Raw genomic sequence first — 23,947 nt, 5'->3', positions numbered from 1 at the left:
TCTGCAGCCGCTGAAACACGCACCCGTCCATTTAGACCTGGATAAGCGTATAAATGGCTTTCGTTACAGACCCCAAAAGCGGATCTCAGAGAAGAGACAGGTCAGGCTGCGAGCCTGCAGCCTGATCTGAACAGTTTCGCCGGGTGCTTTTTCCTTTGAGCCCAGCGCTGGGGCCGCGGCGTCGGCGCCCGTGGCAGCGGCAGGCTACGCGGCACCGCCGCCGGGCAGGCGGGAGGGAAGCCCGGGCCCTCCTCCCCCGCGGGCCCGCCTCCCGGACGTGCCGGCTGCTCGCCGTTCACCTGCCCGCCCGTCCTCCCTTTCCCTTCCAGCGAAGCTCGGCTCGGTCGGAGCGTGCGGGGGCGGCCCGAAGGTGCCCCCAGGAACGCGTGCCCGCCCCGGGAGCAGAGGAGGCACGGGAGCGGCGGCGGCGGCGGCTGTCCCGGCTGCCGGCGCTTCGGGAAGCTGGCCGCGAAATTTAGCTTTCTGGGCGAGGAGGGTCCGGTGCCGCCTGTGGTAAGGGTCGCCCCAAGGCCGGCGTGTCAGCTCAGCCCTGCGGAGGGCTCGCTCGCAGGACCATGTCTTCCGGTCGCGGCCGATGGCCGGTTGGCTTGCTGGCGATCACCTGCCTGATGGCCAGGCCGTCCCTCGGTCAAGAGTGCTCCGTGGAGAAAATGGAAAACGCCGTCATCGATATAAATTTATCCCTGCCCCAAGGCATCAGAGGCGCTGAGCCAGTGTACGCCCCAGCGCCGGAGGCTTGCGTTCGTGCCTGCTGCTCGGGGGAAAAGTTCTCAGGTAACCGGATTCGCTTCGGTCTGTTCTCTTAGTACGTACAAACACTCGGGAGATTACTTCTGAAGTCTGGGCTCGTACGATATTCAACTATTGCTCTCTGCGTTCGGTAACGGACATGTTAATTTTATCCTTACGTTCACACTACAACTAGTAACAGCTTGCAGCTGCAACCTGTTTTGCCAAGTGTGATGTTAGAGCTTAGGGCAAGACCCCAGAATGTTCGGGAAAGTAGTTGCATCAAAGAAATAGTGTTAGTTTTAAACAGTAAAACCTCTCAGGTCCCGGAACTCTAAGATACCTAAGTTGTATTTTGTAGATGTGCTACAAAGTAACCGATGTTTTGCACTACATTTAATTTGAGCAAAAAATGGGAGTACTTACCTATCTCCGAGATGGCTGGTTTGCGTCAAGGTCTTGGAAGTAGGAAGTAAGGCAGCAAATAGAAATTATACTGGTAAAAAAACCACAAACCCAAGCAGCAATAAGCCAAGAGATCACTGGGATGTGATGGGAAAAGTGTGTAATTAATTTCATTCCCTAAGAGTATATCAAGGAGGCTTTCAGATTTATCAGCATTTGTAAGACAGAAATCACTACATAAACTGGTGCTATTGTGGTACAGGTAAGGGGGGAATGGTGGGATTAGACTTATTATTTCCCCGAGCTGATCTGCACAGGAAGAGGAAGGTGTGACCTTTTGTGTATTGGCCCTGAGCCATTCTTTTCTGGGTTGGTTTTCCTGTTGTAGGAATGTTGTAGTTTTCCTGTTGCTCACATGAGGAAATAATAATTTAACAAACTAGAGCTCATTATCTATAAAAGTTCCATCTATAAAAGTTCTTATCACTGAAACGTGTCTTTATCATGTTTTGCAGGAGACAAGAAGTGTAATTTGATGGTTTTTGACACTCGAAGGACAAGTAGACATCCAAACTGCTACCTGTTTTACTGCCCTAGTGCTGAGGCCTGTCCGATGAAACCTGCCACAGGACTTGTGAGCTACAAGATAACTAGAGGTAAATTATATTAAGAGCCATCAGTCCCTGTACTAGACCAGTTTTTCACCTGTCAGTTTTTGGCAGTGACCAGAAAATTTGGTATTTTGGTGTTGTGTTTTTAGTAAAATGTTCTAAGCCAAGCACTCCAGTTTGAAAATGCTGCTCTTTACTTTGGTGGAGATGAATGGACACATGCTTAAGAGTACTGCTGAGAGCAACAGAACTGTGATGCCCTTGTAGCTGTATGTGTATTCAAGGGCTCCATGGTACACTGATGAGTACCATGTACACACAGGTAGAAATACCAAAATGTTGGGCAAGCCTTGGAGCACCGTTGTGATGTTACTGAGTAATCTGCAGTAGTAATCATTATTTTCTGCTTTCAGTTATGGAACCTGAAGTGCAGATGCAAACCGATTAAACTCAAAGCTTTATGGCATGTGGGCTGCACACTCAGAAATTCTTGTTATCTGTCATGTGCTGTGGGATTTTTTAATAGCAAGTCTTACTCATTGACTGACATTGGCTTGTACCAGACCTGTTTGAACAGCTCAGATAGGAAACTGATAATTAGACCGTCCTTCTGCCAAGAGTTTATAAGGTGGTTTCCATGTGGCTGCTTGAGAGAGCAGAAAATTCGTAGTTCCAGAGCCTGAACCTTATGCTGAAAATAAAGAACTTGTCCAAGAGCAACTCTGCAAGGAGTGACAGCAGGATATGGAGAAAGACTATTCACATAACTTTGCCAAATATTTTTATGCGAGCCCAGTCACAGAGGAACTGGGCAAAGGCAGCGTGCAACAAATTAACTGCATGCCTATAAAATTATCATTACAACTACTCTTTTCTCCAGCTCTTTCTCCCCTAAAGAATATAAGAGTTTCAAACAAAGAAGAAATGTAACTGTGCTTGTGCTTTCATCCTGCGTGTCATGTAAGGCTCAGTTTACAATTTGATTGCATATACCATCTATTTTGTTTTTTTAGCTTCTGTGAGCACTGAATGATGAAAAAGATTATGCTTGCTTATTTACCTGAGCTTTCAAAGTTAGCACCTGAGCTGTGTTGGTACTGACAAACATTGTGAGCTCTGTTTTTTCTCATGAGAATCTGTTTGTGGTTGTGCTGAAACACAAACTTAAAGGGAGAATGATACTCTGTTGTAATAAACCAACTTAAAATAGTGATGCTGTTAGTAATGAGATTTTGCTTTTCTTTTTTTAAACTAGTCTTGTGGCTTGGTAACTAATGGAAACAATGTATGGCTTGGAAAGTAAATTTTTTCCTGGTCCCAGCTGCAAAGAGCTATTGCTGAAAAGAAATAACTCTTCTGCTCTTCATGTACTACACTGATATTTGCCTTTTCCATCCCACGAAGATACTGGTGGGATTCTAGCAAAATATGCTTAGAAGTGCTTGGTTTGTTTTTAAGAATGACAACCTGAAGTTTGGTTTGTAGTGCAGCCTTTTGGATTTGAGATACCAGCGAGACCACTTTGAGTTTTTAATCTCTTTTTAAAGGTGAAGTTGTGTAGTGCCCTAGTTCTTACTTACTGACGAGGATATTTGTCCCAGTACTCCAGTTGTACCTTGTATGTGACAATTTTGGGCAGTTTCGTTTGGCAGCTTGTAGTCTAAAATGGAGACAAAGACTACATAAAATCAATGTTTGATGCTGAAAATGTGGAGTATAGTTAATGCAGGCAGTTATGTTAATTCATCTGAGTGCTGCAGAATAGTAGTGATCATAGAATCATAGAATGGTAGGGTTGGAAGGGACCCTTAGAGATCATCCAGTCCAACCGCCTTGAAGAAGCAGGTCCACCTAGATCAGGTTGTTCAAGAACACATCCAGGAGGGTCTTGAAGACCTCCAAGGAAGGAGACTCCACAACCCCTCTGGGCAGCCTTAAATGAAACTTTTTGTGTTCCAGCTTCATCCCATTACCCCTTGTCCTGTTGTTAGATACAACAGAAAAAAGGGGTGCCCTAACCTCCTGACATGCATAATTTATATACTTTTAAATATTAATGAGGTCCCCCCCTCAGTCTTCTCTAGAGTAAAAAGCCCCAAATCCCGCAACATTTCCTCGTAAGGAAAGTACTCCAGTCCCCCGATCATCTTGTTAGCCCTGTACTAGACTGTCTCTACAAGTTCTCTGTCCTTCTTGCGCGTTGGGACACACTGATCCTGGGCTTGGATCAGTGGTGCTTGAAGACTGACCAGCTCTCATTGGCGCTTCTGTCTTCTAGAATCATATTCCATGAGATCCGTCCAAATAGATCTTTGAAGAGGCCAAAGTCAGCTCAGTTGAAATCCAGGGTGTCGTGGTTTAGGCCCATCAGGGAACAAAGGCCACGATTAGCCTCGAGTACCAAAGAGGCTGAGGATTGCTCGAGGGCAAGGAGGGCTTAATTGCCGCTTAAGGTTCAGGACAAAACAGACCAGGCTACTCGGTTTGGGGAAGAAAACAGAAAAATAATTTAATGCAACATCAACTAAAACATACCCCCAAAAACCCAAAACATAACCAAAATGAAACAATCCAGAGTAATACATCAATGAAGAGTCCAACCAGCCTTTTTAAGAACACCTTCTTGCCACACCTCCCCTCTTCCCAGGCTCAGAGCCCTGATCCCGGTGTTTTTACCTTGCCCTCCCCTGAACGGTTCGGGGGGGCAGGCAGTGGGGGTTTCAGTTAGTCTGTTCCCCATAGCTTCTGCCGTTTGTCCCTCCTCAGGACGGGTGAACTCCACACCAGTCCTCCCTGCGAGTCCGTGGGGTAACTCACACGCATGGCAGACCTGCACAGGCTGCTCCGACGCGCACTCATTCCAAAGGCTGCAGCTCCTCTCTGCCTCTCGTGTGGGGCTGCTCTGCGGCGTGCAGGCTCTCCAACACGGCCTGGGCCATGGCCGTCTCCCCACACAGTCCCTCGCCCGTCTGGGCTCACTCACATGGAGCTGCTGGTAACTCTCGGTCCTGCCATGGGTCTCCATAGGTTTCAGGGGCACAGCTTGCATTCTCGCCACGGCTTGCAGAAGGGTCTCCGGTCTACTGCTTCTCCTTCCTTCCTCCTTCTCTGGCTGAAGGGTCCGCGTGGTCGCCTCCATCTTGTATCACTCTTACACCTCCTGCCCCGCATTTTAAATTCCCGTCCCCTAACTAGTGATCGCAGAGGCGCCAGATTGGCCCAGGCGGGCCGGAGGTGGGTGTGAACCCAGGAGCCGGGGGAGAGTCCGTAAACTCTTTACCGGGTCTTCACTGCAACCCGCTCCCCCTGTTACTAAGCCAAAAGCTGCTCCTTGCTAAACCAGAACACAGGGTCATGGTCCTGCTTTGTGTTCTGCCTCTTCCACACAGAATCTTGAACTCTACCATGGTCGCTGGAGCTGAGGTTGCTTCGAGCCTTCACATTGCCAACCAGGCCCTCCTTATTTGTCAGTACCAGGTCCAGCAGCACATCCCTCCTTGTTGGTTCCTCCATCACCTGTGACAGGAAGTTGTCATCAACAATCTGTAGGAACCTCCTGGACTGTGTGTGCTTGGCTGTGTGGCTGTCCCAGCAAATATCAGGGTGGTTGAAGTCCCCCATGAGGACCAGGGATTGTGATCGTGAGGCAGCTCTCAGCTGTACGTAGAAGGCCTCATCCACTTCCTCCTCCTGATCAGGTGGCCTGTAGCAAACTCTTACAACAATATCACCTGCGTTGCCCTGCCCATTAGCTACAGCATTAGCTTTAGAGCATCAAGAACATACCTGAGGGCATGTGTGTTTAAAGTGTGTTTAATATCATGCCGAACTCCCACATGACACCTCAGAAGAGCATAGTGCTCTGGGACTACAGCATTTAACTGTCTTTTACACTGTGAGAGCAATGAATCAATCTAACCATTTTTTCCCTTTTTAGTTTTGGACAGTGTGCCTCCCTAGACAGAAGTGATAGAACAGAAAAAAGGGATGCTCCAACCTCCTGAACATCCACCATTTAGATATTTGTAAATATTAATGAGATCCCCACAACAGTCTTCCCTTATCCAGACTAAACAGACCTAATTCCGGTGGCCTTTTCTCACAAGGAAGATGTTCCAGTCCCCTGATCATCTTGGTAGCTCTCTGCTGGACTTTCTCCAGAAGTTCCCTGTCCCTCTTGAGCCAGGGAGCCCAGAACTGGACACAGGACTCCAGATGAGGCCTCATCAGGGCCGAGTAGAGGGGGAGAAGAATCTGCCTTGACCTGCTGGCCACAAACATCCACTCTTTGTTTAAGCACACAAGGGGAAGCGCCCATGGGAGTGCACTGGGAACAGGAAAAAAGTGAGTCAGAGACTGACTCTGTGGTGGTGACAGGTCATTTCCTTGCTGATGTAGAAATGTGTTCAGAGCTGCAGAAGCAGCTGAGTCTGGGCATCTTTGGCCCTAAAGTTTCTGATTATGTAATAACAGAACATTTTATTATTTAAGGCCACTCTCTGAAAACAAAGAATGGCTTTTTGCTAAGTCAGACCTTGTGTTTGGGGTCTATTATCTGTATTTAGGATCTTACCTTGCTAACCAGCCTGACAGAGTAAGAAAAAAAATTGGTGTCTATTGCTCAAGTGAAGAAGTTGTGCTGCTGTTTAAAGCACTGCCTTCTTTTGTTTTTTGTTTTGGGGGGGTTGCACTTATTTTTTTTTGTGGAATCTTAAGGCTTGAAAATATAAAGATAGCAGCCAACTAGGCTTCTTTGCATGTACAATAAAACTGAAATTAGTCCATTCCTCTAGATAAGAGTTCCTAGTTGAGAAAGAAATTACAGTGAAAATACCATGGACTTTTTGTTAGTTATTTCAATTCCAGTGTAGATAACAAACTTCTTTGTTTCTATTAAAAAAAAACCCCCATTGAACAGGAGTCAAAACTACTTGAGAGCATGTTCTCTTTTAAATGCTTTGTGTGGCAGATGAATGATAATATATAATAATTATAAATATAATGATTAAATTTATATCTATAAATCTGAATGGCAACAATTAGCCAGTCTTTCCAAGAACTGATGCTCACCCAAAGTCTCTCTACAATACCTGTGTAAAATCAGGTAGCTGCTAGAATTATCATTTCTATGGGGTTTCTGTCACATAACACTGTTCTACTTCCAAATTCTATTAAATGACATTCACCCACCGGCTTTGTAAGGTCCTGCATACAAGTCACAGTAATCCCAAGCACAAATACAGGTTGATGGACTGAGGTCAGGCGTGCAGAGAGGAGTGCTGGTGGGTGAAAAACTGAATATGAGCCAGCAATGTGTGCTTGCAGCCCAGAAAGCCAACACTATCCTGGGCAATGTCTAAAGGAGTGTGGCTAGCAGGTTGAGGGAAGGGATTTTCCCCCTTTACTCTGTTCTTGTGAGATGCCACCTGGACTGTTGCGTCCAGCTTTGAGGTCCTCAGCATAAGATTGGACCTGTTGGAGCAAGTCCAGAGGAGGGCCGTGAAGATGATAAGAGGGCTGAAGCCTCTCTCCCATGAAGACAGGCTAAGGGAGTTGGGATTGTTCAGCCTGTTCTGGGGAATCCTTCTGGAGAAGTGTAATCTGCTTCTTGTGGAGGTCTTCATTGCAAATACCTTGAAGATTCTTAGAGCAGTGTCTATCTTTTAGCCTGACAATAGGAGGTCAGGTCTTTCCTACAAATCAGTATGTGCATAACATGGGGATATTACTGCCACCTTGTATCATAAGGCAATTTTTCTGTGTGAATTGAATTGTGCCAAGCAATCACAGAGTGCTTGGCTAGGTGGAAGTGTGTACATCAGAAAATGAAAGTGAGGTTGATAATACCTTCTTCTTAACTGATGGAGACTGAGAGTGATTTGAAGGCAATGGGACTACTCACTCTTCACCTCTAAATAAATGCTTGCATGCATGCTAAATGAGTATGAAACTATAATATTGGGGTGAGCGTTCTGCACGGGTAAATTCTGCAGGAAGTTGCAGTCAGGGTCTGATGTGCCTATGCTAGATGCTGACAGATCTTATGACACAATTTAAAAGTCACTGCATATTTTAAAGAAACAAAGATCATGCTGCCTCAGTTTGGTTAGTCATTGCTTTCTGGAGCCCCCCTATAGCTATGTCACTAAGAAATACAAAAAGAGTAAGCCTGTGGTAGTCAAAAATACATTTATTAATGACATACTGGTATTTCCTTTCTGTTTCCAGACACCCACGTCCCAGAAGATACACCGTTTAAAAGTGAGGACTTCTCATCAAATGGATATTCTTTGTCTTTAGATGCTGGAGACTTTATTTCTCACAGTCAGACTGACCATCAGAATCGTACAGGTGCTTTGCAACATCAGGCATCTGAGCTCCAGAACCACATGGCTGAGCATTTGGACAACACTGAATTTCATACAGTTTTTCCTGAATCTAAAGGGGCAAAACATCCTCAGAGCTTAGACCCCATCTCCAGACAGGAAGTAACCAATCTGTCCCCAAATACATCTTCTGATATCCAAGTTGGAAAGCCCTCTGCTTCGTTCCTCACCACTCAGTATCATGTTCTTGAACTCAGCAGTATTACTCCTTTGCCTACGAATACCACCAGATCAGGATCTCATACAACTTCTCTGCAGCCTAGTGGTACTAAACCTACTACTGTCACCACCACAGCTAGCTTTCTGCCTACTGTGACCGTTGGAGCTAAATCTGATATCCCTGCTGCCACCATCTCTGTCACTCATCTTCCTCTTTCTACTTCCACAACTTCTGCTTCTACTTCTACAACCAAGTGGGTAACCACGAGTTCTAGATCTGCTACCACTCCTTCAGGGCTAAAAACTCCAGCCATCCCTCCTGAGCCAACAGTTGTCTCTTCCAATGATAACAGCCATGTACCCCTCCTCTCTTTTTCAGGTTTTGCTCTGTCTACTAGTAATTCCCCCATGGCTTCTCAAAACCCTCAAGGTTCTAACCCTTCTGATTCAGAAAGCTACCTGGCAGAAGGAGTTCCGAGAGGGGAAGGTATTATTTGGCTAGAAGAAAAAAGCAGCCTTGTAGCAGCTTTGCTTTTTGGGATGATATTCTTGCTGCTAGTTATTGTATTGACAGGGAAGAAAATACATGAATCTCTTCAGAAGAGGCGTTATACCAGGCTGGATTACTTGATCAATGGAATATATGCTGATGTGTGATGGGAAGAGGGATTAAAATTGTGAGGAGTATCTCTCATATTTGAGAAGGCAACTCTGAAATGGAACCATAGATACTGAAATCTCAGATGAGGATGGATTCCATTTTTGGACACTAATGGGAAAGCAACAGATGGCTTTAGGGGAGAGGAGAATTCCTTTTTTCTATGCTGAACTATAATGTCTATAATTTTTGATTGATTACAAAATCTGGAGAATAAACACTAAAATTCTAGTTAAGCTAAGAACTTCTTATATTTAAGGAAATAAAGCATTGGAAGAGCTTAATCTGTACTATCTCAAGATCAATGGAAGAGAAGTACACCTAATAAATTGAGTACCTATGCAGTGTGTGAGCATTTTCAATGTTATTTGCCCCCTAATGTCATAGTGTTAGACAATCGTCTGGCAATTTTGTTTATCTGTACAACCTCTTAAAGGGGTGCTTGGTGGTAGAGATTTGTGTTCATGTGGTTTTAGGTACAAAGAATGAAAACTGTAGTACATAAAACATAGTTGACAACTTTCCTTAGCTACATGTAGTTTACAGATATGTATCTTTCATGCTTTTTTCTTTTGCTTTTCTCTTCATCAGAAACTATCCTTAAAACCATATGCTGCAAATCTGAGTTTGCCTTTGCCAAAGAGCTCACCATTAGCCCATTAGATTTTTTTGCAACATGTATCAGAGAGAAAGAGGTTTTATCATATCAAAGTAAAACAAGTTGTAATCAAGCTCTTTCATGGCAAATGATGTGACCAAGTGACTTGGCATATGCACAAGAGAGAATCTGTTCTAATACACCTTAATCCCTTAAAGTTGAGACTCAACACCTGATTGTAGAGCAGGAAGCAACTTGTGAGGGAGCTTAGCTAAGACAACAGCTCTGTTACTGGCAGAAGGCATGTGGAAAGCTGTGGTCTCTATTTGCTGAACATGTAAAGGGAGGTAAAAAAATTTTGAAAGGAAAATGGTGGCTACGTTGAAGGAGGGTGCCAACATCAAACAGGTTTCCTGCAGTCAGCAGGACCAGGTGAACAAAGTTGCATTATCATCATGCTTCTGGCATTCTCTTACTTCAGTCTCCAGGCTGGTGGCTCTCAGAGGAGCTGCTTGCAACAGTGCTGGATTTGCCAACCCTCCTGAACACACACTGGTTCTCAAAGCACACATTCTTCAGTTCTAGGGTCATCTTCATGTGACTTTATGTTTCCCCAGCTCTGCAACAAGAGGTAAGTGAGAGCATGTGACAGCATCTGCTCACTATACAACTTCCAGATTGTATTGACATTTCTCTTCACATACACCCAGTCCAAACCTGTTTTTAAAAGACTAGATTTCAAAGTATCCATGTGGCAGGCAGCATAATCAAAACCAAACATCAAGAGAGAGAAAGAAGGGTGCTCATGAATAAAAGGAAACAGTTCTATTACAAAATATGAAACATGACTCATGTACAAGAAGTTCTTGGATCTGTCAAGCTTGGTGCAGTGGGAAGCAAGCGTGATCCAAAAATGGCCTCAAGGCAAGTTGTCTTGCGAGCTCTAACAATAAGTTTACGCAGAAAATTATCTGAATATTCCGCTATTCAAAGATCAAAGTAAAGTCAGTGTTACTTATGTCAAGGAGTTGAATTCTTACTATATGGGGGCTGCAAATTGTTTTACAGATACAAAACCAGCTGGTCTTCTCCGTTGCTTAAGTCTGACAATGCTTAAAAGAAAAGCATTTTGGATAACCTCTTAAAAATTAAACAAAATTACCAAAGAAAAGTTCTCAAGTTCAAGAACTTGTCTGTTGACTGCACTTAATTTAACCTCAAGTATTTTCTCTTTCTTTCTCTTTCTGTCTGTCTGCCTTTCTGTCTGTCTTTCTTCTTTCTGTCTTTCAATGGCTATTTTCAAAAGTTTCTGGTCAAGGCACATGATGAAAAACATTTCTGGGAAATGAGTTAGTAAAATGATAAGTACTAGGCCCAGTTGTGGGGTGGATCTGAGGTTAACCTTAATTTTCTCTCAAAACACCTACAGCATCATGAGAAGCCTTCTATGTAGTTGATCCCATCACAGTAACTCATTGCAGGAGAGGTGCTGAGAACAACCCCTCAATCTTCACTATGTGTTTCTGCTGTAATAACTAATTTGTTAGACAGATGGTTAGTAGTAACTGATACAGTATACTGATACAGTATACTACAGATACATTCATGAGAAGACAGGCAGATATATCAGGGCCGTTCAGAGCACTGGGCACGTATTTGGCTAGTATCATTAGAAACGTTGCCCTCCAGCCCAAACAGCAATGTATATGAAGCACGGGGAATGGCAGAAGTAAAGCAGAGAAGTGCATGGGTACTACGACCAATTTGGTGAGGATGCTGAGTGGAGCAACCTTTCACAATTTTTAAGAGAAACAAACCACTTTGAATGTTCCAACATTAAAAATCCTTTTTTAATGCTTGAAAGCAAGGTAGGGATCAGGCAGGTGGACTGAAATACTTCCCCCCCATCCCCAATCTATTTCTCTTGTCGAGTTATAAAAAACCCGGAATTGTTAGGTGACCAGTTTGGATCTTTCTGGAGGGGCATTTACTGGCGGTATTTGAACACTAGAGGGCAACAACAGTTTATTAAATAGAATGGATGAGTTTTGAGGATGCCGATTTAAAAATGTTTTCATTGGCTCGGTTTTTAACTTTCTAATCAATGGCTATTTGATTGCTTAAAAAAATGTTTTATAGGAAAGTTGTTTTGTTTATCAGAAGGTTCTGATTGGAGGATTATATTCCAACCCTTAACATTCTGTGGTTCTGTGATAGTGGTGGAAGATGACAAAACTAAGCGTATTATCTTCTCTATTTTAATAATGTTAAATCAGATTACACTATTAGTCATATATTGGCATTGCCCGTTAACAGAGGAGAAGAGAGAGATTTCCCATCATCATACTTTCAACTGTGATGTTTAACTACATGCATTTTTGGAACTTATTGGTTTGGATATTGCTCTTGTATTATGAAACAGAAAGGAGTGAGACAAAGTAACTGTAAAAAATCCATCCCTTTTTTTATGCTTTTCAACACTGTTTAAAATTTCAGTGCACTTTCTATTTTTCTGATGTCTCCTGTGGCTTTAACTGTGCACCACACTCATGTCACTGGATCATCAGCTGTCACAATATGATGACAACCTGTGGACTTGGAGTGGCTCTTTCTGAAGGAAATGAGTTATGGCTCAAGGTGAAAGGCTGATTGACTTTAATCACCTGGAAAGTGTAATAAATACTGTAACCACTTGTTTTCATGTTCTTGCATTGTAGTGCTGAGCAAATACAAGGTGTGTAAATGTAGACCGTTGTGAACAAAACTGGATTGTGGTATTGTACAGTAAGGCAAATAGAAAGCACAACTTTTATAACTACAGCAAACAATCATAAAGGAATAAATTGCAGATCGATGTGAGATGGATGAGAGGAGCCCATAATTCCTACCTCAAAGGGCCGCAAACTCAGTAGAGCATGTTCTTCAAGTAGTGCTTCAGTTTATTGCAATTCTTGTAGAAGTAGAAAATGCTTATACTCAAGGATCCTTTCAAGTAAATTACTAACAAACCAACAGAAACAAAAAAAAACCCCCTAAAATAATTACATGAGAAAACAGTTTCAAAACTAAATCTTATTTTCCTCCCTCCTAGAGTGGATTTGAATCTTATGATGCCACTAGATACTGCTTTGATCCCACCATCCCACACTCCAAGCTGATGCAAACATACAGTTTGAAGTGCCATTATTGCAGTCAGTTTCCACCCAGCATCGCTTCATACAGAGGAGCAATACTTTGTGCTTTGTCATGCTCCTGAAATTGGACTAGACTGCTGGGCCCTTCCTGTGCATTACTCATTCTCTCATATAGGTAATATACTTTTCTACATCCATGCTCATTGATAGTTACAGGACAGCTGCATCCCTTCATTGTTTTAAAGTTTTGCATGTCCCTTCAGGATTGCACATGCTATTCTCAGATGCTTTACCATCCTCTTAATGGCGAGGTCCCCTGAAGGACTGGGATAAACAGAAATTTTTTCTTCATCAGGAAGCCTACTCCCACTCCTCATCTCACAGTTTAGTTTTTTTTTTCTTCTAGGTCTCACTTCTTGAGGATATCCAACTGCAAAGCACAAAACTGCTGCTCTTTGTCCTCTTTGTGTTTGGTAGATATTATAAACAATGAATAAATGTAAATTTAAGTTTTACTTGACTACACTGCATTACTGTTTCCTATATATTGGCCCACTTCACAAAAAAAAAAAAAAAAAAAAAAGAAACTAAGGGTCGTGCACTAACTTCTGTTCTATTTCTCTTATCCTTCTAACCTAGTCATCAGGTAATTTGTGCACTCTGTATCTTCTCAGAGAAATTTAACATGCTGTTAACATCCAGAACATCTTCAAGATGTTGTAAGTTACAGTGGCTAAACCATAGCCATGTTTTTAAACATATGTTGATTTGAGCAGTCCCTCTGAAGACCACAAAGGTATTTCTTCATAATACTAGGATGGTAAGAATGACCATTTAAGGTGTAAGTACTTATAAGCTGCTTTGGTACACCAGAAAAGCAGAGGAGTTCTGGCTGAACATTCAAAAGACGTTGGGAGCAGCACAAGGTTTTTTCTGTGGCCCACTTAACAGTGAAAGAGGAATGGCATTAGTGGTGCTTGGACACTGTGACTTTTTCAACTCTTCTCAACAACACCTAGATTGAAAATTTGCAGAAAGTTCAAACATTTAGTTTTGTACTAGGAAGATGGTAAGAAAACCCTCACTATGATAGATTTCCTATAGGATTGCCTGCTGTTTACCTAGTTTCCAAGTCTGCTTCTGTTTGCTTTTATGAAAGAGCCTTTTTTTCTCTACCTCTAAATCCAGGTTCCACCAACATTACCGAAATCCGTCTGTGTAAGGATTTGGATCCTACAGGTAAGGATCCAAGTAAGTTTGTTTCCTCCAATTAAGTTATAAATAAGACGATCCCTTTACTTTGGTGGCTCTGTGCTGCTCTGTCTTTGTGCATGCAACTCCCATTGATGTCAGTGGGAGGTCCTGAAGCCATAGTTTTTACCTGTAAGTCAAGGTCTCCCACTTAGTTAAAACTCAATAGCATTTTAGGCTTGAATTTTGATGTTCTAAACATTCTTTTGAAATGGTATCTATGCAGCAAAATAATAAATAGGTGATCCATATGTCAAGGACCCAAGACTGCATGATGTTGTCTGCTTTATGCCCATGAAGAGGTCCTTCTGAGTCTACTGAGATGAAAAACAGTACCTCAGAAAAAAACAGATTTTGTCCTTTGTTTGTCTCAAAGAGCCATGACAAGTGTTACAGATATACCATAGGCACTTATTTGTGTTCATGTAAATACCAACCATGGTTTGTATTTAATTGAAACAATAGTAAAAAGAACAGATAGTTGCATAGCTCAGTAAATTTACTGTGCAGAAACTGGAAGAGCTGATGAGGCACTGAAGGAAGCCAAGAACTACAGCTCTCTGTTTGTACACTGTGATCACTCAGTGGGGTAAACAAAATAAATAAAGTGAGAGCAAGTGCAAGTTTCCCAAACTTTGCTATGTTGTAAAAGCTATAGAATGTGCAGAAGGTCCTTGTTGCTGAACTGAAGAGATATGGCTTTGATGGGTGGATTATTTAATCAATAAGGAATTTTCTGTATGGCTGCATCCAGAGAGTTGCAGTTAATGTCTAAATGCCCAAATGAAGATCAGTAACAAGCAGTGTCCCTCAGGCATTTGGATCTGTACTTAGACCAACATCATTTAATATCTTCATCAATGACATGGTCAGTGAGGTCGAGTGCACCCTCAGCAATGAAACCAAGCTGTGTGGTGCAACTGACATGCTGGAAGAAAGGGATGCCATCCAGAGACCTTGACAGTCTTGAAAAATTGGCCCATGTAAACCCATAAAAGTCAACAAGACCAAGTGAAAGGTCCTGCACGTGGGTCAGGGAAATCCCAAGCACAAATACACATTGGGCAATGAGTGAATTGAAGGCAGCCCTGCAGAGAAGGACTCAGGGATGTTGGTGGATGAAAAAAATGAATATGAGATAGCAACATGTGCTTGCAGCCCAGAAAGCCTGGGCTGCATCCAAAGGAGAATGACCACCAGACCAAGGGAGGGGATTCTCCCCCTCTACTTTGCTCTCATGAGATGCCATCTGGAATCCTGTGTCCAGCTCTGGGGTCATCAGCATAAGAATGGACCTGTAGGGCCTGTTGGAGTGAAGGGCCACGAAGATGATGAGATGGCTGGAGCCCCTCTCCTGAGAAGACAGGCTGAGGGAGTTGGGGTTTTTCAGCCTGGAGAGGAGAAGGCTCTGGAGACATCTTATAGCAGCCTTCCAGTACATAAAGAGAACCTACAAGAAAGTCAGGAAGAGATTTTTTACAAGGGTATGTAGTGGCATAACAGGAGGAAATTACTTTTAACTGAAAGAGGACAGATTTAAATTAGATGTAAGGAAGAAGTTCTTCATTGTGAGGGCATAGGAGCAAGTTGTCCAGAGAGGCTGTGGATGTCCCATCATTGGCAGTGTTCAAGGTCAGGCTGGATGGGGCTTTGAGCAACCTGGTCTAGTGGAAGGTGTCCTTGCTCAAGGCAGGGGGTTGGAACTAGCTGCTCTTTAAGGCCTCTTTCAACCCAAACCATTCTGTGACTCTATGCTTCTATGACTCCAACTGCGACGTAGTACACAAATTGGGAGCAACAACTAAAGAACTGGTATATACAACGCTCTGCAAACATTTTTTCTCCTATCTTTAAGTGGTTTGGGTCTGTACCCCCCTTTTTTATTTTTTTTTAACACGGTGACAGGAACACGTTTTGATGTACTAAACATTATTTACTGTCACAGCAGACCATAGGATGCACATATTCTCACTAATGTTTCTTCTGGTTAAAGTGCCAAGATTCATAAACCACAAATAAAGATGGGACTCTGAATCATGATTTCTTTCAACACTTGGAGCTTTACTTATCTTAAAAAAAAAAAGTGTTTGGGGAAAATAGCATTTTAAATGTATTGTTCAAATAAAAGATTTCTTAATAAGCCAAGATTAAATGAGGATTTTGTTCTGTGTAAGCTCTTTTCAAGATCATTCCAAAGGTATTAGATTCTTCACAATTGCAGTAAGGAAAAAAATTAGTAGAAGTTGCATTAACTGCAAAGCTCTGACACTGAAAAAGGTATTGGAAGGAGCTTTATGAGTCAGGGCTATTCAGACACAATTCCCTGTATTTTATTCAAAGATCCATGTGACCAAATACTATCTTTGTGGGTTTGACTGAGGAGGGTTTGGAAGAAGGAAGCATGAGGAATGGATTGTAGCATCATTCTAATCACTGCTTTTCTTGAGAGGAGAAAATATAATCTAATTATTCCAAAATGGAATATGATGATACTTCAATAATATCTTTACAGCAGGCACAACTGTTTTAGCAAATGTCTTTGGGGAGTGTACTGGTCTTTCTTCATGTTTTCCTTTGTCATTTATCTACATTTAGTTGTCAGCTGTACTGGAAGAGTCTTTCTCAAAGTCCACACTGTAAGGAAATTATTCAAAGAACTAATGGAGATGGAAAAGCAGGGAATGAGACTTCAACCATTGCCTCTTCCACCCCCTCATCATATGGAGAATGATTTACAGGCCCTAGGACATGTAAACCTTTATATCCAGAGGCACCGCAAGCTTAAGGACCCATATTCATCCCTGCTCTAATAGGCAATGAAATCAGTGGAGGACATTTTAACTAATGGCCGGGGAAGAGTGTGTGCCGAGCTTTTTGCTATCCTGTGACAGAGGGGAGAATTTGGTGCTCCGTTTCCACTTCAGCCATTCTCTCCAAGTCTTATAGCTTTGATGCAAAAAACACTATGTTTTGAACAAATCAGAAATCCACTAAGTTACAGTTAGAAAAGGTTAGACTGTAGAATCAGCCACTGTCAATTATCTTGGAATTTCATTAGTTAAGAAGTGACGGAGGACTAATTAAAACTATCATCTGCATTGTGATTAGTTCACTTAAAAGTTTAGTCATTCAAGAGTGGTATCATGCTCTAGGGCATGGTGAAACGTAAAACTTACTAAATAGAGTATGATCAATAGTTCCAAATCATCAGGGGCATTGATTTTTTTCCTCTGAGAAATCACAGGCAATGGTAATTTAATGAAAATGTTACCAAGAATATACCTCTATCCTTATTTTTAATTATCACCTATAAAGCAATTAAGAGGGTAAAACCGATTTGGAGTTTCCTTGAAATAATAAGTTGTTCCAACACCTTGCATCTGTGTGACCTTATCTTACAAATCTCTTAAAAGAGGAGGGCTTCATAAAACCTCTCAGACATGAAACCTAGATATTAAACATTAGAGGGCACTCTTTTCTGCTCTGAGGAGCTCAGCTTGCTTTTCTAGCCAGGTTTGAGAACATACCTAACTGCTAGTAGAAACAACACCACTAGAGAGGTGTCATGGTTGACGATCCATAGCCATATTCTTTGAGGTGCTTAGTGTCTTGGCTGAATTGCAGACTAATTTATATATCAATATAAACAACATAAATAAAAATATGAGCATAAATTAGAAAAATAAATATGAAATACAAATATGACTCTTCCTCCCTGAGTCTGAACTGGAGAGGGACAAGTCTCTTTGCCTGTCACAAACTGCACTTAGTTCCACAGTACAGCATTTTAGCCCAGAAGCAGCTATTTCAAGTTGGAAATGAGCTCTTCCCTACGCACAGATGGTGTCACACTATGTGCATTACATAAAGATTGAAAATTGTTGTAGGAAAGATTGTTAATTACTGTGACACAGTGGCTTAGCTTTCTTGACCATAGGCATAAATTCTAGTTATTAATGCCTGTGACTAAGAGAGTGTGAGCAAATGTACAACGCTTTACCAGTAACTAATTTTTAAACTTCAAAGGCTGCAGTGCAAAGCAGAATTGTTAAATGTTATGGATGCATATTGCAAAACACTAAACTCCATGAAAGGGGTCTGAAAAGGAAATATTCTTAAATTGTTGTTGCTTAAAGGCACGCACGTTATGGTTAATAGAGCCCAGATGCTGACTGGTTTTGAAAATCCGAGCAAACTAAAACAAAATACTGTTTTGGTATCTGTCAGCCTGAAATGTGAGCTCTTTTAAAAGGATGTTTTCGCTGTATTGACCTAGCACTCAAGTACTTTACAGATTTTAGAATTCTAACTTTCTCAAATGACATTTCTGTAATTTGGCTTTGAAATGTAGCCATGGCTAAATATTCATAGGGAAAGTCTTGGACTTGCCCTGTGGTCTGGTGGGCAGTGCCAAATTAAAATCAGTATCATGCATAGTTCACACTGAAAATGCGACCACTGAAGAAGTGTATCCTCAGGCAGTGCTGTTTTCAACTCCCTGGGAGATGGAAGAGGAGAAAAGAGGTAGTAGGTAGACAGCCTGACCTTGGATGCACCATCAGCAGGAGTCCAAACACTCCTCCAAAGGCGTAAAGAAAATGCCCAAGCCTTTCAGGTCATCTTATTTCATGTTTCCCCTTGGGGATATTGCTGGATTCTTGTTGAACTAGCTTGCCTATATGGGCTGCTGAACTCGAGCACCTTCTCCTCTGTGAAGATTTTGTTGTAAGGATTTTTTTCAGCCACAAAGAAATGCAGTTCTCATCCTGGGCACCAGGCAACCTCTTCTGGTAGAGAAGATAGGAAAATGGGGGAGGAAATAAGATAGTACAGAAATGCAAGAAGGGGCAGCTCTGTATGTGATAGAAAAAGGGATTTGATGGGATGTTTGATGGGGAAATTGCCACAGAAGTAGCGGGAGGGCTCATATTTGCTGTGGTTTGACAGACTGTTGGGAACCCTGCAGACAGTAACAGCAAAAAAAGTAAGGTCTCGTGGCCTGGAGAAAAGTTCTGGACTAGAGACATGGCCATTACTTCAAGGAAATGTGCTTGTGAGCTCCCTACGTCCTGGTGAAATGTGGGGGAGTACAGTGTGGGAGTAAAATTGAGGGAAATGCACATCTGCTTGTTACTGAACTTTAGGAAGAGATGATCTAGTGTCCTATTAATTGAAAGAGGAACACCATAGCGAACCTGTTGCAGTTTTGGAACAGAATAAACGTTGTCATATTTATTAGCGCTGACCTTGTTTTGAGGAAGAGTTGGATGAAGAGTTTTTCCTTACAAACTGCATTACCTCAGCGAAGTGGCAAGGTGATACTGCTTCAAGTCTGACCGTCCTGTTTTATCTGCAAAATGGTTGTAGCAAGCATCATTGGTGAAGTCATCACTACGACACATCCCATTTCCAAAGCTCTCTCCTGTAGTCTTTCCTGCTGGGGGCAAGAGAGGACTTGAACTCGAGTTTCAGTGTGAAACCTTGGCCCTTTTGAAGTCAGTGAGAGTTTTGCCATTGCCTTCAGAGGGACCAGGATTTCACCATGCCATGCCCATTAATTCCTGCTGAGACATTCAGTAAGAGAGCTAATTATGATAGTGGTTTCTGTGATGTGGGCAGCCACAAATTCATTTGCTGAGAAGCCATCTTTTCCTAACAGCTTTTGCTTGTTAGGGACTTCCGCCCCAGTCCTACAAAAGATCCCCTTGACTCCACTGGAACCAGGGGGACAATTCAAAGACAGAGTGACTTTGGCAGTTGCTGCAGGTTTCGGGAGCTCCAGCTGCTGTCCCTTGTTGTCATGTGGTGACAGAACTGCATGTGAGGATGGGCCACCAAGTCAGAGAACTAATATGAATATACTCCCACATCCCCCATGAAAGCTCTTGTATCATTGAGCCACTATCCAAGTCAAGACATATAGGTAAGGCTGTGCAGGTTGCTTTGGAGCTGGAGCCTCAGACTGGATTTGGGCCAGCAAACCAAGGTTTTTATTTCCAAATAAAAAAACTGCAACCAACAAGAGGAGCTTCTTACTAAAATAAAAGAGATGTTCCCTCTCCACATCTCAGTGAAACCTTGCCTGTTGGAGGCTGTTTTGTGTGCGGTAATCTTGTCTCCTATTTTACTTTGTAAAAATCTCTGCCACTGAGGTAATTCTACATATATAAATTAGAAGTAAAGCTGAGAAACATTTAGAAGATAGGCTTGGTCTTGACTCCCACATATTGATGAGGAAAAAAGATTGAGAAAAATCTACCTGGCCTGGAATGGAAAGAGGAGGGTTGTCACTGTGCAGGCTGTGAAGGAGAGGAGCTAGGCTGAGGGAGGTGAATCCAATAATCATTAAATGGCTTAGAGGAAATCCAGGAAAGGAAGGGGTTTGAATGTCAGAAAAATTGTGAAATGCACCAGTGTGAGGAGTGACAGTATACAATGTTTGAAAGCTAAAAATAAAACCAGTCAGCCGACAGCAGGGAAGTTGTCTTTAGAAGGAAGAGCAACCAGGCTGGCGATCAGGCTCCCAAGAGAGATGGTCAAGAGACCAGAGCATTTCCAGCAGAACCAGGTAAGATGTGGGAGGAAACAGTATGTAGGCAAACGCATTCAGCCACGCAGGGGTTCAGGCTTGAGGTTTTCCTCAGCTCTGCACTGTGCGATTACCATATCGAGAATTCATTACGGATCTGCTGTACTTCTGAGAGGTTAATCACAGGTTGTGTGATGTTATGAGAGTGTAAGGAAAATAATCCCCCCACAAGCCTCTTTTTCTTCTCAGATTAAACAGGGAAACTAAATGTAAATTTATTTTCCTTCTGCCTGCTCCTGCAAAAACCTAATGGTGACAACAAGGGTTAGATGTGGGTTATCTGCCATCTAGGTACATTTTTGCATGGGAAGCCCTTCCCCTTCACTATCCCTGTGGATCTTGCTCAAGTTTGCTAATCCTCCTGAGAGCACAGTAACAGAGGAGGCTATTTCATCCGGCAGAGTCAAGGGCAACATTTTCTAACATAGACCTGGCCTCAGGCAGATATTGCTGTTGAGTCGTATTGTTTACCTTTACAAAATCTTCTTTTGCAACCTTGAAGGTTGGAAATACACTTCATTAAAAGCTCTGGGCTTTTTTGGGGTTTTACCCATAAAAGCTGAGAGTCTTGACATTACCACATGACTCCAGGAACCTGATGTCAAGAGTCAGTCCTGACAGGTCTTTTGGACTAGATGATCTCTAGAAGTCCCTTCCAACCCTACCATTCCATAATTCTATGGTCCTGATGTTATCTCTTACCACAAATCACAAGAAAAACTACTAAATTTATCTGTTGAACATATAGAAGTTAAATGTTTCACTAAGTTTCTAACAATCCTGAAAACAATATAGATTTAGATTCTCCACTTTAGAGGAAACGCAAGAAAGATGCATTTTGTATTATCAGGAATGAACAAAGTACATACGAGGGAAGCTTTTTTAAAATTGAAGGTATATTAACAAATCACAGCTTTTTACCTTCTTCGGAAAGCAAAGTGTGTTTATGTGGACGCAACAGAGGAAAAGAATGTTATGTTTAAACACAGCACACTATCCACAGCTCCAAGCTGTTCAAACCCAGTTTAATATATTTAGTTTAGCAAGAGGGCACAAAAAGTCATGCCATCCCCAAAACTGCTGGGAAATAAATCACACCCCGTTACGTCAGCCAGGCAGCAAGTCCTACCACTAAGGAGTGCCTGCCAGCCCTCCTCTGGGAAAGATCAAACTATTGCTCTTAAATCTCCACACCAGCAGTATTAATTATACCTTAATTTCAACATTCTGCTTCTTTCCCCCACCTCACCTCCAGCAATGCTCTAATATTACAACCCGTTCCTCGCCAAGGTTTGTTTCTAATTCAACACCAGCGAAGCCGCGCACGCCGATAAATAAATATTTAAACGACGGCGCGACCCCGCGGCTGGGCCGAGGGTCCGCCGCAGCCCGGCTCGGCCCCACAACCCCCGCCTCAGAGGCGCCAGCACGCCCCTCGCCAGAAAGCGGGCGCGCATACCCGAGAGCGGACCAAATCGCCGGTGGCCCTGAGTGACCGGCCCAGCCGCGCCACCTTCACCTGGCGGAGGAACAGCCGCCGCCTTTGTGCTGCTGCCTCCGCTGCTGCCGCCGCTCTGTGGCAGAAAGTAGTTCCGTCCCTCCCGGTCCGGTGTTGCTCCGCGGGGCGCATCGCAGGCGGCGGAGGGGGTGAAGAGCAAAAATAGTCCCTCTGGAATGCGACGGCGGCAGTCGCCCCTCGCCGCGTCCCCCTACCCCTGCACGCGAGCCGGTGCCGCCAAGTACCCCCGCCCGCCTTCTCCCCTGCCACCAGTCCCTCTCCGCCGCGCCACCGACCCCGTCGGGCTTTTGTCAGCCGCGGGGCGGCGGGTCGTGCGTGCCGGGCTGTCCCTGTGCGAGAGGCGCGCGGCCGCACGACCCTCCGCCTGCCCGCCCGCTCGCTCCCTCCCTGACGGGAGAGGTGCCGAGGGGGCGGGCGCTGTGCCGGGAGCCAGGAGCCGTCCGGGCGCGGCACGGCGCGGGGAGGGGAAGGCGAGGCCGGGCCGGGGGAGGAGAGGAGGAGGAGGAGGAGAACTGTATCCCTGCGCCTGTGCGCGCCCGGCGGAGGCGGAGGCCGGGCGAGCGAGCGGAGGGGTGGATGGGGGAAAGGTGGCGGTGGTTGCGGTGAAGCGGCAGCGGCTGGCATGGAGGGCAGCGCCCGCTCCCGCGGCGGCGCAGCGGGGCAAGTGGTCTGCTAGGGACCGGCGAGGGGGAAATCTCCGCGGGCGCCCTTCGCCGCCTTCTTCCACCCCCCCTGCCGCTCCTTCCCCGCCACCTCCCCCGCCCGCCTGGAAGCATGAACTGGCAGCAGAGGTGCTGCTCCTCGCCGCCGCCTCCCCGCCGGTGAGAGCGAGGAGGGAAGGAAGATGGGGGCCGTCCTGCGCAGCCTACTTGCCTGCAGTTTTTGTTCCCTGATGAGAGGTGAGCGGGGCGGTGGCGATGGAGCGGGGAGGCGGGGGGGGCAAGGGGAAAAGTTGCAGGGTTGGTGGTGAGGGGCCATGTTTGGGCGTGCGGGAGGGGAGAGGCCTGGCTGCCGGCGGGGCGCGGGGCCCGGCGCGGGGGCAGCGCGCTCGCCCAGCCGCCGACACGGCCTCCCTTGCTCCTCAGCAACTTCCCCGGCCCGCCCCGGCGGCCCGAGCCCCACATGGGAGCAGCCTGCCTTGCCTGGCCGCTTCTCTTGCCACACCATTGTTGTTTCCAAGTTTGTTTTTGTTTTTTTAATAAACAAACCGAAACCCAACCCAAGCCCCTCAAAACCTGCACACGCTCCCCCATGTCTCTCCGCACTCCCTGGCTGGCCTTGGGCGGCAGGCAGCTCTTGGGGCAGCAGCTCGGCCATGCCAGTGTCAGGCTGGTACCACAGTTACTATCGCCAGGCTCCTCTGGTTTCTCCCCCCCCGCCCCCAAGAGTGGGGGCTTCATCCCGCCGGGTGTGGGGAACAGCGCGGAGCCTCACGTATTCGCCGGGGAGGGGTGTCGGAAAGTGTCCGGGTACTGGTGTTCCACTGAAAGCTTCCTCGCAGTGAAATGAGCCTGCGGAGTTTGCGAGAAAAGGAAGAAACGAATGCTCCTCTCAGCTGGGCTGGCTGTGCGCTGGGACTTGAGGGAAGTTTGAGTTTCACTGGTGAAGTGCTACGGGTGTTCTTACGGATTTAAATTAGCAGGCGAGGGCCTTACAAGGGAACGTGACAGTAGCTCAGAAAATTTTTATCCCACTTCCCTTTCCCAGCAAAATTTGTTTTATAGGGCACGATTGGTAAAAACCCTGAGGATTTTTGTGTGTGTATGTGTGCTGTAAACCTAACTACAGTAGCTATTTCTAAGGATAATCTTTAAGGGAAGAAGTCACCTGTAGTGTTTGCATCCGTCATTTTGCTGTTTACCTGTATTATTTTTCGTACTAGATGAG

General features: G+C 44.5%; 2 protein-coding genes across 2 annotated transcripts in view; both read left to right on the top strand.

Annotated features, from left to right (window-relative positions):
• The first annotated feature begins 279 nt into the window (after positions 1–279).
• MANSC1 (MANSC domain containing 1) lies at positions 280–9,313 on the top strand. Its single transcript, XM_010200955.2, has 3 exons — positions 280–795; positions 1,671–1,811; positions 7,995–9,313. Exons 1-3 carry the CDS (start codon positions 576–578, stop codon positions 8,966–8,968), a joined length of 1,335 nt encoding a protein of 444 aa, XP_010199257.2. The 5' UTR covers positions 280–575; the 3' UTR covers positions 8,969–9,313.
• Positions 9,314–22,610: 13,297 nt separating this feature from the next.
• Positions 22,611–23,947, top strand: part of LRP6 (LDL receptor related protein 6) — a 138,262-nt gene continuing 136,925 nt past the window's right edge. The window contains exon 1 of the mRNA XM_062007167.1: positions 22,611–22,959. Coding sequence (XP_061863151.1) covers positions 22,905–22,959 — 55 coding nt within the window. The 5' untranslated portion in view covers positions 22,611–22,904. The remainder of the gene's footprint in view (positions 22,960–23,947) is intronic.

The sequence above is a fragment of the Colius striatus genome, chromosome 1 (assembly GCF_028858725.1).
Source record: "Colius striatus isolate bColStr4 chromosome 1, bColStr4.1.hap1, whole genome shotgun sequence".
Classification (NCBI taxonomy): Eukaryota; Metazoa; Chordata; class Aves; order Coliiformes; family Coliidae; genus Colius; species Colius striatus.
This window is presented reverse-complemented; position numbering and strand designations above follow the sequence as displayed.

Coding starts and splice junctions, on each gene's coding strand:
- MANSC1 (XM_010200955.2), top strand. CDS start 576: ATGTCTTCCGGTCGCGGCCGATGGCCGGTTGGCTTGCTGGCGATCACC. Junction 796..1,670: donor CTCGGGGGAAAAGTTCTCAG/GTAACCGGATTC, acceptor CATGTTTTGCAG/GAGACAAGAAGTGTAATTTG. Junction 1,812..7,994: donor GAGCTACAAGATAACTAGAG/GTAAATTATATT, acceptor TTCTGTTTCCAG/ACACCCACGTCCCAGAAGAT.